The 16,260-nt window shown below is 41.7% G+C and overlaps 2 protein-coding genes across 3 annotated transcripts in view; both read right to left on the minus strand.

The window, feature by feature from the left end:
* Positions 1–16,260, minus strand: part of LOC131126084 (glutamate receptor ionotropic, NMDA 2C-like) — a 100,891-nt gene that overhangs the window by 74,274 nt on the left and 10,357 nt on the right. The window lies entirely within an intron of this gene.
* Positions 1–16,260, minus strand: part of LOC131126087 (regulator of G-protein signaling 9-like) — a 22,780-nt gene continuing 6,520 nt past the window's right edge. The window contains exons 8-17 of one of the 2 annotated variants that reach the window (XM_058068272.1): positions 7,431–7,512; positions 4,494–4,556; positions 4,258–4,335; positions 4,123–4,184; positions 3,866–3,979; positions 3,684–3,799; positions 3,523–3,610; positions 622–760; positions 480–562; positions 1–405 (exon numbers count right to left, since the gene is read on the minus strand). In XM_058068272.1, the coding sequence (XP_057924255.1) occupies positions 219–405; positions 480–562; positions 622–760; positions 3,523–3,610; positions 3,684–3,799; positions 3,866–3,979; positions 4,123–4,184; positions 4,258–4,335; positions 4,494–4,556; positions 7,431–7,512 (1,012 nt within the window). In that variant the 3' untranslated portion in view covers positions 1–218. The remainder of the gene's footprint in view (positions 406–479; positions 563–621; positions 761–3,522; positions 3,611–3,683; positions 3,800–3,865; positions 3,980–4,122; positions 4,185–4,257; positions 4,336–4,493; positions 4,557–7,430; positions 7,513–16,260) is intronic. The other variant, XM_058068275.1, reaches the window with a different exon arrangement.

Below are 16,260 nucleotides of genomic sequence, written 5' to 3' on the forward strand. Positions count from 1 at the left end.
GCTAAGCATTCCTGCTAACTGCTCGTAGCATATGAAAACACTTTTGGAAGCATACTGCTGACATCTGAAAAAATGCCTGTCCCCTCAGGGGGCATGGCAAAAACTAACTGAGAGCCACAGCTTTTGGGACATGATTGTAATGGAATTCCAAATTCCGACTATTCATGGAATTTATCCCAATGAAAGACAGAAAATGAGCTGCTAACATTTTGCATGCATCATTTCTGGGGTGCAGGGGGCGGGGCTTCCCCCTTCTGCTGTTTGCTGAGTTTGCTCATGACCTGGGTGATGTCCATGGGAGCGTTGGCGGCCATCTTGGCCCGCTCCTCCAGCTCCTGCTGGCGGAGGATGATGGGGCTGATGCTGGGCCGGCGGTTCTTGGAGTTGTGCTCCAGCTGGGCATCACTGGGAGAGCAAAGGCGTCGTTAAAGGAAAGACAGGAGAAGAAGGTGGGGAATGAAACAGGGTGGACCACCTACGTGAATTTGTGCTCCTCTGGGAAGATAGCCCTCTTCAAGGTGTCCTTAAACACCTGAGATTTCATGTAGCGGCCGTAGGAGTCCTGTAATGCAAAGTTTTTAGGAATCGTTCCACACGGAGATTCTTTTGGTGCTTACTGACTTTCTTCATCAGCATGTAGATGTGGGTCTGGGCGGCGTCCAGGACGTATCGGTGTGGATACTTCAGGCCGTTCACCGTGATTTCCATTGTCTTCCCGTCAATGTTGATCCAGCGAGGGGCGCCACGGGCCAGGAAGGTCCTAGGATAAGGACAGCAAGAATAGCCTGCAGTTAGTACAAAATGTTGCAGCACGACTCCTCACCAGGATGCGTAAATTCCAGCATATTTCTCCAGTACTAGCCAACTTGCACTGGTTCCCAGTCCAGTTAAGGTTCTGTTACCTGCCTACAAAATACGACATGGGTTGGCACCTTCCTATCTGGTTGACCTAGTTGTACCCTATGCTCCGTCTAGAAACCTACGCTCACAACAAAAAATGAATAAACTTTGCTTTGGTTCCGATTTTCTACAAGAAAAGCTCTGATAAAACATTCCACTGTTCTCAAATATCTTACTTTTTATTTTTCTACACAAAATAAGAAATAAAAAATAAAATAAATAAACAAATCAAGAATAAAAAAATCAATCAATCAGTTATAAATAAATATAATAAATACTAATAATAATAAATATAATAATAATAACAACTATAGTCACATTTATACTCTTTTTATTTACAACATATTGCGCAACTGCAGGGTCTTGAGACACATGCTAACTCGCAAACTAGAGAGCTAGCGACCTAAACGGTAGCCTTCAAGTTATTTCCTTTAAACTTAAATAGCCAAAAACTTACCACTTCCACACGGATAGGGAGGATAGGGATAGGGGATAGGGAGGATAACTATTAACAGTTATTTAACCTTTAACATGAACATGAATCAAACGTAATATTTTTTTCTGGGTACATGATACCATACAGCATCCATATCAAATGCGCGGGCCGCACTAACATTAAACTTTCATATCAAGGCGGGGGCCTCAAACTAGTGTCCTGCGGGCCACATTTGGCCCGCGGGCCGCGTGTTTGAGACCCCTGCTCTAGAGCCTATTGGGTTTCCAACAGTGTGGAATGCCCTCCCCCCTGCTACCTCATGGAAATGTTTAAGTCCTGACTCCCAATGATCATCCCAAGACCCCTATGTGACCAACTCTCCTGGTGTCACTACATCTATGAACTGGACTATTATGCTATTTGAATGCACTCTGCATATACTTCTATTGTGTCATATGTTGCCCAGTCCACATCCATTGTAGCCTGCTCATCCTGGAAGGGGGATGGCCCCCCATCTGCGGTCACTTGTCTTTTATTTCTTTTTGTGTCCTGTCCAGCCATTGGGGCAGATAGTATTATTGATCAAAATGTCCTTACATGCTAAACAGATTTGCTCTGCCAGGGAAAAGTGTAAGCTACACCTTCCCTGTTCTATAAATTACATAATTAGAATTACGTAATTTTTTAATAATTACGTAGTAATAATTACGTAATTCAGAATTAATTGCATTTAACTGCAGATAAAAATAAGATTTTATCTATAACAAGTAGGGGAAATCTCTTTGTGGTAAACGATTCAATGTGCAACTACAACGATAATTACATTTAAATTAAATTAAACAATTAAATTTTATGTAAAAGGACATCAATTTGGGAACTATGGGCCATTATTTTAAAAAATACAGTCAGTAAGCTTATTTTTTTCTTTATTATTAGCATATTAGCTCTTATATTCGCCACAAACGTTCAGCAAATACAAAATGGGAGCAAGTGAGACCTCTCACACGAACATGTTTTTGTTTATTTGTGTCAGCTCAAAATAAGAATAGTTTATTTATGATACTGGTTTTAAATTCTAAATGTTTTGAGTAAAAAAGCCTATTTGGGAACATTAAGAAAAGATTATTATTAAAGATTTGCCTCAATGCACCTTTCCTTCATGAAATGTACAAATGAAAACACCTAAAACATAAGGCATAATGGTCATAAAACATTTCATCCAAATTGGAAACTTTGTTGTATCTTTAATGGTTGCTGATCCCTGAACTCAACTTATGAATGATATTTTACCAACATAAGACATATAGTATATATAGCCCTAAACATAACCACCACTTACACTATGTACTATGTCCATTTAAGCCGCTTGGTTATCCAAATAATTCAACCAATTGCTCCTTCATTACTTAGTCAAATGTTTGATTTTGATTTTCTATTCTCAATTTATTATTTCTCTTTACAGAAGCAAAAATATGTTTTTTTAACGCTTATTAAATTACAGTTAAATGCTTGATAAAATATTATATATTATAATAATAATATATATATATAGTATCTATCTATCTATCTATATGTATGTATATGTATGTATATGTATGTATATGTATGTATATGTATGTATATGGATGGATGGATGGATGGATGGATAGATAGGTAGATATTCCACTATATCATATATACCCAACGCAAAATATAAACACAACACTTTAGTTTTTTCTCCCATTTTTCATATGATGGACTGTGCACTTAAAGATCTAAAATTCATTCCAGATAAACAATATTATCATTTCTTTCAAATGTTGTTCACAAATCTGTCTAAATCTTTGATAGTGAGCACTTCCGCTTGCTGAGATAACCGTATCGTCCCAGTCTCATTGCGGAAGCCGATATTATCCCATCCCCAAATATACAGTGGATCGGCCACCGATCCCGAAGATCAGATCGAACATCCCTACTAATGACCTATTTTTTGGTGGCAGTCAAGGGACTGTGGAGTTGTCCTTTTCCCCTTTATATGACACCCCTGGCCAATAGCACTAGTATTGATAGCATTATCAGCCAATAGCATTATAAATACAATGTAAAAGGATAATTAAGCCATGTGATCAGTATCGGTAGTGGCTGGTCAAAGCATTCCTAGTAATATTGTGATATTGTGTGTAATGCAATTCAGTGCAAGTAGTTACTTGTAGATCTGCTCGGCTTTCTCCTTCATGGTGGTGGCTGCACCCCACTTTAAGTCCTCACAACCTTCCCAGAAGGCCAAGTTCTCGCCTGTAAAACAGTCAGTGATGAATAGAAGCGTGCAACAATGACTCTTCCTCTATCTACACGCTCATCATCGTACCGCTGAACTCTTTCTTCAGGAAGCGCCTGAAGTCGTCACGGCCTCGCGGGTCCGAGAGGAGCTCGCCAAAGCTGAAGGTCCAGCGCTCCACGCGCATCTTTGTTGGCGTGTCCACACTGAGACAAATAAGATGAAATAGTAAAGCAACATGAGCTCTGCTGTCATGTTCTGCGTTGTCCTACTTGGGCATGTTCAGGGTCCAGTAGGTGACATCGTCGGTTAACCAGGGGTTGCTTGGCAGACATCTGAACAGGAAGGGGTCGTGGTTGTTGTAGGTGGCGCAGTATTTCACCAACCTACAAACACAACAATGTCACAATACCCTCAAAATGAAAGCAGGGCAATACAGGCTCAATCTTGCTGAAGTAACCCAACTTCCAGCACACTGACTCCTGGTGGCCTGGGGTGGGAATGATGCCAGCAATTTAAGACAACTTACGCTCCGATGGACACGGATGACTTGACTCTGGGCCTCATGATGGACTGCTGGGTGAAGATCATCTGCAGGAGGAAAAGAAGCGGCTGAGAAAAAGATGACACGCGGCTAAAATAAGGCTACAAACTAAATTGGCACCATTCTCTCGTAGAAGTCGGGCGTTTTGGCCTTCGAGGAGGATAGACGCAGACAGGATAAGAGGCCAGATGACACACACTGAGGAATTGATACTGACATAGTATATATCACATGGCTTTACGCTACAGAAAAAGAAAGGCCTGCAAGAGGGAGAAGACGAAAAGAAGCTTTCAGTTTTTTAGCCGCTACATGGAGAGCGGAAAGATGGAATTGAGTCCAGGTCACTCACCCTTTACCTCGTCTGCGTTAGGATCTATCCGTCTATCAAGTCCATAGTCCATGGCGCTCACGCTGCCCGGCTGCACACACATATAGTATACCCACTGCTGAAATATTACACGCAATATACACTCAGCCACGACTGAAGTACTAACTTAGCTTTTACCACCTTCACTAGTTTGGCAGTGTTGATCAATTGGCGGCCTGTGGGCCAAACCTAGTCCTCGAATGACATCACACCCACCTATGTCTTCTGTTCAACCAGTTTAGTCATACACAGGATCTTTGACACACTTTGTAGGGATGAGTACCCATTACAGATCATTTTTGGTGGATACAAGTATGCGTTGTGTTTTGGGCGGCGGTCGAGGCAGGTGCCTGGGCGATCTGGTCTTCGGCGGCCAAATCTGGTTCTTGGGACATGGAATGTAACTTGTCTGGTGGGGAAAGAGCCTGAACTTGTGCGAGAGGTTCAGACAGTCCAACCAGATACAGTCGCACTCACCTGAACCCACAGTTTGGGTTCTGGAACCAAACTCCTCGAGAGGGGTTGGACCTTGTTCTACTCTGGAGTTGCTGCAGGGGAGAGGCGGAGAGCTGGTGGGGTCTTATTAATAGCCCCCCGGCTTGGTGCCTCTGTTGTCATCCCCAGTGAACATGATGGTCCCTTTCCGTAATGCCTTTGGGTTGGTAAAAGAGTCCAGACTGTCGTTCGTGCATACGCACCAAACGGCAGCTCAGAGTACCCTTCTCGCACCCCAGCTAGTGACTCCGTCGTTCTACTGGGAGACTTCAACGGCCATGTGGGCAATGACAGAGTGACCTGGAGGGGCGTGATTGGGAGGAATGGCCTCCCCGATCGGAACCCATGTGGTGTGATGTTATTGGACTTCTGTGCGAACCACAGTTTACTTACAACTAACACTATGTTCAAAATAGGGATTTCCATATGTGCACTTGGCACCAGGACACCCTAGACCGCAGGTCTATAATCGACTTTGTAGTCGTATCGGTGCTAGTCGTGGCGGAAGGCCCCGGACCCGATGGTGGACACCAGAGGTCAGGCCCACCATCAAGCTGAAGAAGGAATCCTATCTAGCATGGATGGCTTTTGGGACATTTGAAGCAGCTGACAGGTACTGTCAGGCCAAGCAGCACGCGGCTTTGGTCGAGGGTCGGGGCAAAGAATGTGGGGCCATGGAGCACGACTTTGGGTCGGCCTCAAAGAGGTTCTGGCAAGCCGTCCAGCACCTCAGAAAAGGAAAGCAGTATCCGGGAAAGCAGTATCCTCTAAAATGGGAGGAGGAACCTTCGTGACATCAATCGCGGCCGGACCGGAATAAGTGGCGCACACCAGCACAGGTGAAGCAGACAAGCAGCAGCACCAGGCAGAGACTGTTTATCTATCGTTGTAAGTCGCCCATACAGATCAGAGCATCTACAAACACCAGAGAGGCAGCCGGTAAGACGCCAAACTGTGTCAATGTGAAGAAGCTGTGCTAACGATAGCTTAGCCACGGCGTCTAGTGCGTGGCTTGTCACTGTTTGATGCTCACGTGCACTGATTGTTGAGTTAAACGCTTGCTGGTATCGTGGTTAACTTGATTTAATGTGGTTGAAATTGTGACGGGTGTAAATAGTTAGCTTATAGTGTTGTGTATGTATTAAGTACGTTTATTTCACTTTGGTTTGGAAATGTGATTTGGAAGCTAACTGAATTTTATTTATTTATTATATATTATAATTAGGAATAATTTAAGAACACATTAAAAAATATATATATATATATATATATATACATATATATATATATATATATATATATATATATATATATATATATATATATATATATATATATATATATATATATATATATATAAATAAAAACAGCAACACATATATGGCAAGTGGTGGAATTCATACCTGATTCATGCTTACCTGGTATTGTATTAAAGCTTAATTTGCTTATTCTCTATTGCAGTAATTTGTGAGGCATGGGATTTGTGACTTTGCACAGAATTTAAATGTGTTCCTTTTTCTTTCTTTTTTTTTTTTATTATTGAAAGGTTTTTCACCTAATTTCAAGTGACAAACTGCACCCTAAATTGCAAATGAAAATAAAAGATGCAAAACAGGACAAGCCGCTTATTTATTGAGTGAATACGCTTCCTACACCTCTGGGTAGATGGCTCATCCCCTTCAAGTTGGGATTGTATGAAAACCAAAGGGAACTTGACACACACTGTTTACAGTGGGCACTTTCTTGTTGTCACAGCCCGGATAATTAAAGCAAGTACAATTTTTTAAACCACGATAGCTCCACTCCATCTAAACACTGTGAAACACACACACAATGGACAGGCGGGAGCGCCAAGTGATATGACGGCAGAGAAAATAAAGCCGAGCGATTTGTGAGGTGTAATTTTTTTAGAGTAGGCATTTTTGTGATGCAAACGTATTATGCTTTTGAACGCATATTGTTTTGAGAAGCCAAGCTACTTAACTGTCCCCAGCAACTAGCTGGAACTACTTTTCTCAGCACCGAAATCCCACCAGAACTCAGCTTAGAACACCATATGGGGAGTGAGTCGCCGCTGATGGACTTCACCGCTTATGCTTAAAAGCGCACCAACGGGGAGAACATGCAAACTTCACACAGAAATGCCAAGCGGAGATTCCGACCCAGGTCTTCCCCGTCTCCTGACTGTGTGGCCATCATACTAATCACCGTGCGGCACATTCTCCTACGTAGCTGTGAAATATTCATCAGCCGTGCCCTTTCCCTCTCTCCCTCTGCACACGTCATGGGTAGAGATAATGAGATACCCTGGGAAGAATTTCTTTTCTATATTTCTCTCCTGTCTGTTGGCGACTCCATGACACCCTCCTTCATTCAGCCTGTGTGCGTGTGCGTGTGCGTGTGCGTGTGTGTGTGTGTGTGTGCGTCCCACCGGAGGTCTGTGAACCACCCAGTAGGCCCTCTCCTGGCAGTCAAACACCACACGGTCCGGTTTCTTCCTCTCCTTTGCAGCCCTAATGACAAAGACACACACACACACACCACAGTGACACCTTCCCCTCCTTTTCGTGTTCAACATTGCTTTGAATAATTCATAAATGACTCATTCACACTCTTGTCAAGCTGTTGCACACAATTACATTTTTAATTGATGAACTACGTTTCTTTGGAAATGTTGGCAGGAACTACAAAAATGATCATCACAAAAATGATTCATCTCAAATGTCTTTCTTCGCAATAAATCCATAAATAGTTTTTAGGATTGTACGTTGCTAGCAGCAGTTGACTGAAGTCAGCATTGAGGGGACCTATGATGCTTTTTCCACTTTTCTGACCTATAAATGTAGCTAGAATGTTGGATTCTGGTGTTAAACCATGCCAAAGTTTCAGATAATGACATTTGCACTTTTGGAAGTGAGCCCTGAAAGAAGTTTGGGATGGCTCAAAACGCTCACTTTCAAAAGTTGTGGTAAAACTTCCCTTTGTGATGTCACTTCAATATATGGGCGTGGCTTTAAGCAGATAAGCGCTCTGCCTTCCCCCACGCAGGCAGATTCAAACACCAGGACAAGCCAGCAGCAGATGGTTATACAAATATGAAACATGTAAAGTCAGCAATAAAATGCTTCATCATTCCATTCTCCTCCGCTTAGCCAGGTTGTGGGGGCAGCGGTCTCAGTATAATCCCAGATCCCAATAGTCGATATATTATAGTTAAAGGCTTATTATGTAATCTCAAAGTAATATTGGCCGGAAACCTGATCTCACCCCTACTCCAGAAAATTTTCTGGAGTAGGGGTGAGTAGGTCTGAACTGGAGTTTGTGACCTGTTACAAATATCTTGGCCTCTGGTTGGACACGTCCCTTTCCTTCACCCATATCAAGCACTTACAGTCAAAAGTCAAAGCTCGCTTGAACGTCCCCTATCGCAATAAGTCCTCTTTGACCCGTTCAGCAAAACATACACATACACAAAATGTCCATCTTGCCTACTTTTGATTATGGTGACACCATCTATAGCAGGGGTGCTCATTAAGTCGATCGCGATCTACCGGTCGATCGCGGAGGTGGTACTGGTCGATCGCGGCGTGACATTAAAAAAATATCATCCCAGCATCAATGCCGTCACTTGATTGATATACAGGGCAGCCATTCAGATGACAACTGAATGTTGCCCTTCGGGCGACCAATCAAATCAAACAACGTCTCTAAGTGCAGCAGAACTTACGATGTCAGCCTATCATCCATCCCCGTTACTTGATTGACATACAGGACAACCAGTCAGATGACAACTGAATTTTGACCTTTAGGTCACCGCTCATGCGTAAACAACGATGCAAAGTGCTAAGCTAGTCGGCGAATTGCGTCAGATTTTAAGCCCTCGCTAAAGTTTATGGTCACTAAAATGAGTGAAGGAGCTGGACCAAGTAAAAAGGCAAAAACTGGACCAAGTAAAAAGGCAAAAAACATATCACTTCCATACGGATATGGAATATTATACGGATATTATGATACGGATATTATCCATGACTGATAAACATTTGGAAGTGTGCTTGAGGCTGGCTATCAGCAGCTACTGTCCGGACTATGCATCCCTGGCTGGTTCAATTCAGTGCAAGTCATCAAAGTAAACTCAGGTAATTACAAAAAATGTTAATAGTTAATTATGTGTGTTTTGCAATATTGGCTCATTTGGTTATGTAAGGTACATCAACATACATTGTACGTACAAATAATCCTCAATACATTTGAAAATAAATAGATGTTTTGCATTTTTGTAGTGGGTAGATCATTTTGACTCGGTCATTTTAAAAGTAGCTCGCATGCTGAAAAAGTGTGAGCACCCCTGATCTATAGGATGGCGTCTCAGTCTACTCTGGAGAAGCTGGATATTCTTCACCACTCTGCCATCCGTTTTGCTACTAGCGCCCCTTTCACCACTCACCACTGTGAATTATATAAGTTGGTAGACTGGACATCACTCCATACCAGACGGCTCCGTCACTGGCTCCAGCTCATCTACAAAACCATACTTGGCATCACACCCTTCTATCTCTCTTCCCTCGTACATCTTTCTCACTCTGCTTACAATCTAAGGTCCAGTAATCACATCAAACTCTCCATCCCCAAAGTTCGTACCGTCATTGGACGCAGCGCTTTCCGGTTTGCTGCAGCTAATGACTGGAACACCCTAAAAACTCTCTAAAACTTTCAGCCTTCACAGCTCTCTTTGTCTTTAAACAAAACGTGCAACTAATTACATCTGACTCATGCACTTGCTGATTAGGCCTATTGCCATATCCTATTGCTTTAATGTTGTTGGTTGATGCTTTTGTATTACACATTTACCGTATTGATATTTGTCATTTTATATAACGTTGTTCTTATTTTCAGCACTTCCCTCTCCCATCAAAGTGCTTTTGCTCTTTGTTCAGGCTGCATTTGTAAATAAGAATTAGTTCTTAAATTGCTAAAGGTAAAAAAAAATAATAATAAATAACGGTAAAAAGGTCAAATAAAATTAAATAAAATAAAGAATAAGCTACAACTTCCCTGTACCATGAAATGTTATTTGCCGTTATTTGATGTTTGTGTTGTGCGCATTTGGAGCGACCGGACCGGAGCAAGAAGAAACACAGAAAAGAAGAAGAAAAACTGGGGTGGGGCTGGGGGCGTGGTGGGGGGAGACAGTAGAGAGAGAGACAAAAACAGCAGCAACAACAATTCCCATAACAACAACAGTGACAACCAGGACTGCATCAGCCATGATCTAACAGAAGATTTTTGTAAAGGGCTATGTTCAGTTTTTTGGGGGATTTCCAAATGATGAGAATGGTTTTCTTGGCGATGCTTAACGCTGTGATGAGGAGTTGTGTGTGATTTGTTTCTACGTTGACTGTAGAAAGATCGCCCAACAAGCACAATACAGGTGAGGAAGGAATAGAGGTCCCAAGTGCCAAAGATAGGTCTTCACACACTGCTTGCCAGAAATTATTAATGGGGGCACAAGCCCACATAGAGAGTAAATAATCATCTACTACATGATCTGGGCAGTGTACACAGATGTTAGAGTCAGTTAGACCCGTTTTAAACATTCTCTGTCCTGTGTAGTGTACTCTATGAAGGGTTTTGAACTGAACCAACTGCAGCTTGGGATTTTTTATTAGACGGGAAGAATTAAGGCATATTTGCTTCCAGAACTCAGGGTCACAGCTTGTAGATAAATCTGGGTTCCATTTGGAGACTGGAACCCCAACGGTGTTGTCACACTTTGACAATAGAATGTACAGCTTGGATAATGTTTGGGGAGCGGATACGTTTAAGAATTGGTCAATGGTGGGATAGCTTTCCCAAGATATGTTACGGTAACTAGCTCTAATTATGGATTTAATTAATTATAATTACTGTGTAACAAGGTAATTGAATGACACAAATGTTTTCCCCCTTATGATATTTTCCATGCAACTTATTCCTTTTTCATGCCATGTTGTAAAATCCAATGTTTTTTTTAAGTAATATGTCGGGGTTACTCCAGATCGGAGTGTACTGGCAAGGAGTGAGTGAGGACCTAGTTATTTTAAAAAATTCCCACCAAGCTGTTTTATACTTTTAAAACAGTCGTGTTTCCTAAGGATTTGACTTATGAAAGGTAAGTTAAAGATGGGGATTTCTTGGCTAAATGATTGTTCAATGTCTAGCCATAACTGATCCAAGGGGTTAGGTTTTATCCATTTTAAGATATACTGTAGCCTATTTGCCAGGAAGTAATTGGAGAAATTTGGCAGTTTAAGCCCCCACATTCTTTAGATTTTTGTAATGTTTTTAGACTTATTCGTGCTGGCTTATTTTTCCAAAGAAATGTATTTATATATGAATCTAATGACTTGAAACTAGTTATAGATGGTTTGGTTGGGATCATAGAGACTAGATAATTGATCCTTGGTAATATCATCATTTTCACAGTGGATACTCTGCCCATAAGAGAGATCGGCAAAGTTCTCCAACGGTCTAGATCATCCTCAATTGATTTCAACAGTGAGGTATAATTCAAGCTGATCAGGTCTGACAGATTGGAGGAAATGTTGATACCCAAATACCTGATATTCCCTGAGCGCAGTGGCATAGAAGGGGTGCTCTGGAGGAGATCACTAACGCTACAGATCATAGGAAGTGTGCAGCCGCAGTATTCATGGATCTGACAAAAGCCTTTGATATAATCAATCATGACATTCTAATAACTAAATTAGAAAGGTACAGAATAAGAGGATTAGTTCTGAACTTCAAAAGCTACTTAGCTGACAGGAAGCAATACGTAAAGCTCGGAGAATACACATCTGCAAGTTCATATATTACGTGCAGAGTTCCCCAGGGGTCAATACTGGGACCAAAACTGTTCAACTTGTACATCAATGATATCTCCAAAGTCACGAAAGACTTAAAACTGGTATTATTTATCACCTCGTACTTTGTTACGTGACAAAAAATAAAATAATAGTAATAAATGTAAAAAATAAAAAAGATAAAAATTAATAAAACAAAGTAAAAAATAAAAAACAACTTAAATTATATTAGGAAATGTAGTAAATGTAACAGTTCCTGATTGTAAAAGTACCAGATGGAGGGGTAGGATTTAATAAGCTTTGCTTCTTCCTACTCCTTTTGGACATGTGGAACTCATTCATTCATTCATTTTCTACCGCTTATCCTCACAAGGGTGTGAACTGATAATAGGCACTCAATTGTAATCCGATGCATGTTCAAATGAAATGAAACCATTATCATTGCCATTACCAAAGAGAAGTGAACCAAGAACCAGATTTGGCCACCGAAGCCCAGGTCGCCCAGGTGCCCGCCCTCAACCCCCACCCAAAACATAATGTACCGGACCAACAGTCGTTCGCCTGCAAGCCCCTTGCCCCGGGCCTGGCTCCCGGGTGAGGCCCCGGTATCCCACGTCCGGGGGAGGTGCGGTCTCTCCTCTTTACTTTCCTCACAAGGGTATTCTGAATCACTGAATTACTGGTCTGGCCCGTCACCTAAGACCTGTTTGCCTTAGGAAACCATACCAGGGGACAACATCGTTCCTAGGATCACTCAGGCACTCAAACCCCTCCACCAAGATAAGGTGGTGATTCACAGAGGATTCATCAATATACCTAAAATACAAGTCACAGGTAAATTGTTTTCCATTTTCATTTCCCAGCTGTACTTTTGTACATCCAACTTAAGTACTACTTCAATTTGTCAACATGCCAATACAATTATATACATATATATACATACATACACATATATATATATATATACACACATATATATATATATACACACACACATATATATATATATATATATATATATATATATATATATATATATATATATATATATATATATATATATATATATATATATATATATATATATATATATATATATATATATATTTGCTGTACAGAGGGAACATGTTGAAGGAAATCACAGCCATGAAAGAAAATATTCATTTGTGTTAATATCTGAGATTGGCATTGTCAGGTCTAAGCACCTTAACAATGAAACGGAAGAAAGAAGGTAACCGTTATCAATTTTACTCGCGAGGAGAACGGAAGAGATGTACTCGGCATACAATCTCCAACCGCTCTGAGTACACTCTTCGTTGCCTCCCTTTTTATTTTCTTGTGGTGTTCCCTAAGTTCCCTAAGGAAAATGGCAGTTGCAATGTGATGTGATCAAGCTGACACAAGCAAAACAGTTGATTGCATTTAGATGTATGATAAGAAAACAATTGGTGGACTTCGCCGTGCCTCTGTGTGCCGCTGTGGTCAGATGTTTTCTGTTTGCTCTTCACAATCTTGAGTGTCTTGTTCCATTCACACTCAGCAGAAGGCCAGCAGGATACAGGGCACATACATATATACAAATATAATATTTAAATGTGTTCACAGTCAAATATATGATAACTTCAATGAACATTAACTTTCAAAGCCAATCATAAAAAGGGATGCCAACCCCTACATGTGTGCTGTGTCACGTAGTATTGTACTGTATTGAGCCCACATTGTCCTGTATTGCCATGACAATCAATGTCTGAAAAAGCTCAATGGCTTCAACATGACAGCTTGACACGGGCTACACTAAACCATTTATATTTCTTTTAAGTCAATCAAGACTTTTTGATTTCTTTTGTTTTTTCCCCAACATATCTGACGAGCCAGCGACTACAACTTTCTCAACAAGTCTCCTGGTGAAAGCTATCGGCTATATCAACAAGAACTGTATGCACTACAAAAAGGATTTTTGCCTTAGATATAAAAAATGACTTAATGAGACGCTCCGAGTGGAATCCAGTGGGAAGATGTCCACATTTACCTCCGAAGTAAAGGCTGATACATACAACCTAAATGATACTGTGTCTTTGCAAAGACAGACCTGTCAGAGGCAAATGTATAGCAGCAGACAGCTTGGGACCCACCTGATCCACATCTGCATCTACACCATCCAGTATCCATCATCACCCATGAGATTTGATGAACGTTTGGAAATCAGGGATTAAAATGTTTCCCCACACTCCTGACATGGCAAGATCAATGATTCTATCCTCAAAAAACAAACGGGCCCCTCCAACTTCTCAGCCCATTCCATCAGCCAAAGCTCGCCCAGCTCGGCCTCCACCATTAGTGCCCCCTGCTGCTATTCCCAACAGCGTCAATGCTGGACACTTATCGAGAACACTATGGGCTACTGCTTTGCTAAACCTCATGTATAGAATATAAGTGGCCTGCTAACCGCGATGAGCCAATTCAGAAGCATAACAGATATACTCCCTTAGAAAGCCCTACTCCAACACAGTCTACTGGCTCCCGCACATTAGTTATAGGTGACTCCATCATTACATTAATCTTAAGAACCCAGACACCGTAATGTGCATTCCTGGGGCCAGAGCACCCGACATTGAAGCTAGCCTTGGGGAACTGACTCGCTACAGGTCTAAACACCAACATAACGCAAACAACAATAGCTTCTCTGACATAGTAACACACGTCGGCTCCAATGACGCTAGGATGAGGCAATCAGAGATTACGAAAAGGAACATAGCAAGGACTTGTAATCTCGCCAGAAAGATGTGTCGGTATCGAGTAGTTGTCTCTGGTCTCTTGCCTGCAGGGCCAATGATGAGCGGTTTGTTTTTTTTATTCTTGCTAAACCGGTGGCTGGCTGGCTTCTGTAACGAACAGGGATTTCAGTTTGTAGATAACTGGCCTTCCTTCTGGAGGAACCTCCAACTGTTTGGTCGAGACGGCCTCCATCCTAATGGGGAAGCCGCTCTTACCCTTTCGAGAAATATAGATTACTGTTTGAGTCCTACATGACATCCTGCACTAGAACACATCGGGGGACAGGTGATTAGCGAGCCTGTTAGAACGGGTGTGGAGTCTGTAAGGTTATGGCTAACTGGCGCTAGGCTGGACTTGAAAAATACACATAGCCCTTTGTGTGGAATAATGCAACATATTATGCTTACAGATTCAGCCAACTTTTACGAAAATTGGTCTTATGAATAATAGATCACTCTGTGAGGCTGTGCTCATTAACGATCTCATCTGTGAGGCTGTGCTCATTAATGATCTCATAAGAGATCATAATCTCAACATAATCGGTCTTTGCAAGACCTGGTTGAAACCAAATGATTTTATATCCCTTAATGAGGCATCTCCACCTAATTTTCTGAGCTCTCAGGTTTCACGTCCTAATAGGAAAGGCGGGGGTGTTGCCCTCATCCATGAATCTGCTCTTAACCTCAGTACATGTCATGTCATGTCAATGACATGTACTGTCAATGTCAATTCTCCTGACGAGTCCCTTAGTGTGGCTTTACAGAAAATAATTGATACTTTTGGCTTTGTTCAATTAATTCATGAGCCAACCCACATCAATGGAAATACCCTGGATCTGGTCTTAATCCGGGGCATTGCGACCTCCAACGTAACATTCTTTCTTATACAACCACCGCCTCTGACCATTAGTTTATAACATTTGAAATATTGACCCAATGCCACCGCTCGGACTGGAATCAGTGCTCTAGCAGTCGTAATATTAGTTCTTCAACTGCTACCGCGTTTGCTGAGCTACGGGACCCAGACCCAGATGCCCATATCAAAGCTGCCATTCTCTGGGACAGTCTTAGAAAAGGTTGTCGACAAACAGTTTACTGACTTTCTCCTCTCTAGCAATGTGTTTGATACTTTCCAATCAGGCTTTACACCCCACCACAGCACTGAGATACCTCTGATCAAGGTGACAAATGATATACGTCTGAACACAGATGCAGGCAAAGTCTCACTTTTAGTTCTGCTAGACCTGACAGGTCCTTCCTTGGACGCAGTCAACCATGTGATCTTATTACAGAGCTTAGAAAACTGGCTGGGAATCTCTGGTACTGCTCTGAAATGGTTCATATACTATCTGGAGGACCGGAAGTACTTTGGTGGAAATGGTAATGGTGTCTCAGAGCAAATGGCTATGACCCGTAGGGTTCCCCAGGGGTCAATGCCGGGACCCCAAATGTTCAATCTGTACATGCTTTCTTTAGGCCAGCTAATACACAGCTTCAATGTGTCCTACCACATTGCAAACCACATTAATATCTACCCGTCACTGACAGCAGGTGAACATGGCTCTGCATGTTTATTTTACACTGCAACAGATCAGTGTGTGGATGCAAAACAACGTTCTCCAGGTAAACTCAGACAAAAGTGAAATCA

The sequence above is a fragment of the Doryrhamphus excisus genome, chromosome 3 (assembly GCF_030265055.1).
Source record: "Doryrhamphus excisus isolate RoL2022-K1 chromosome 3, RoL_Dexc_1.0, whole genome shotgun sequence".
Classification (NCBI taxonomy): domain Eukaryota; kingdom Metazoa; phylum Chordata; class Actinopteri; order Syngnathiformes; family Syngnathidae; genus Doryrhamphus; species Doryrhamphus excisus.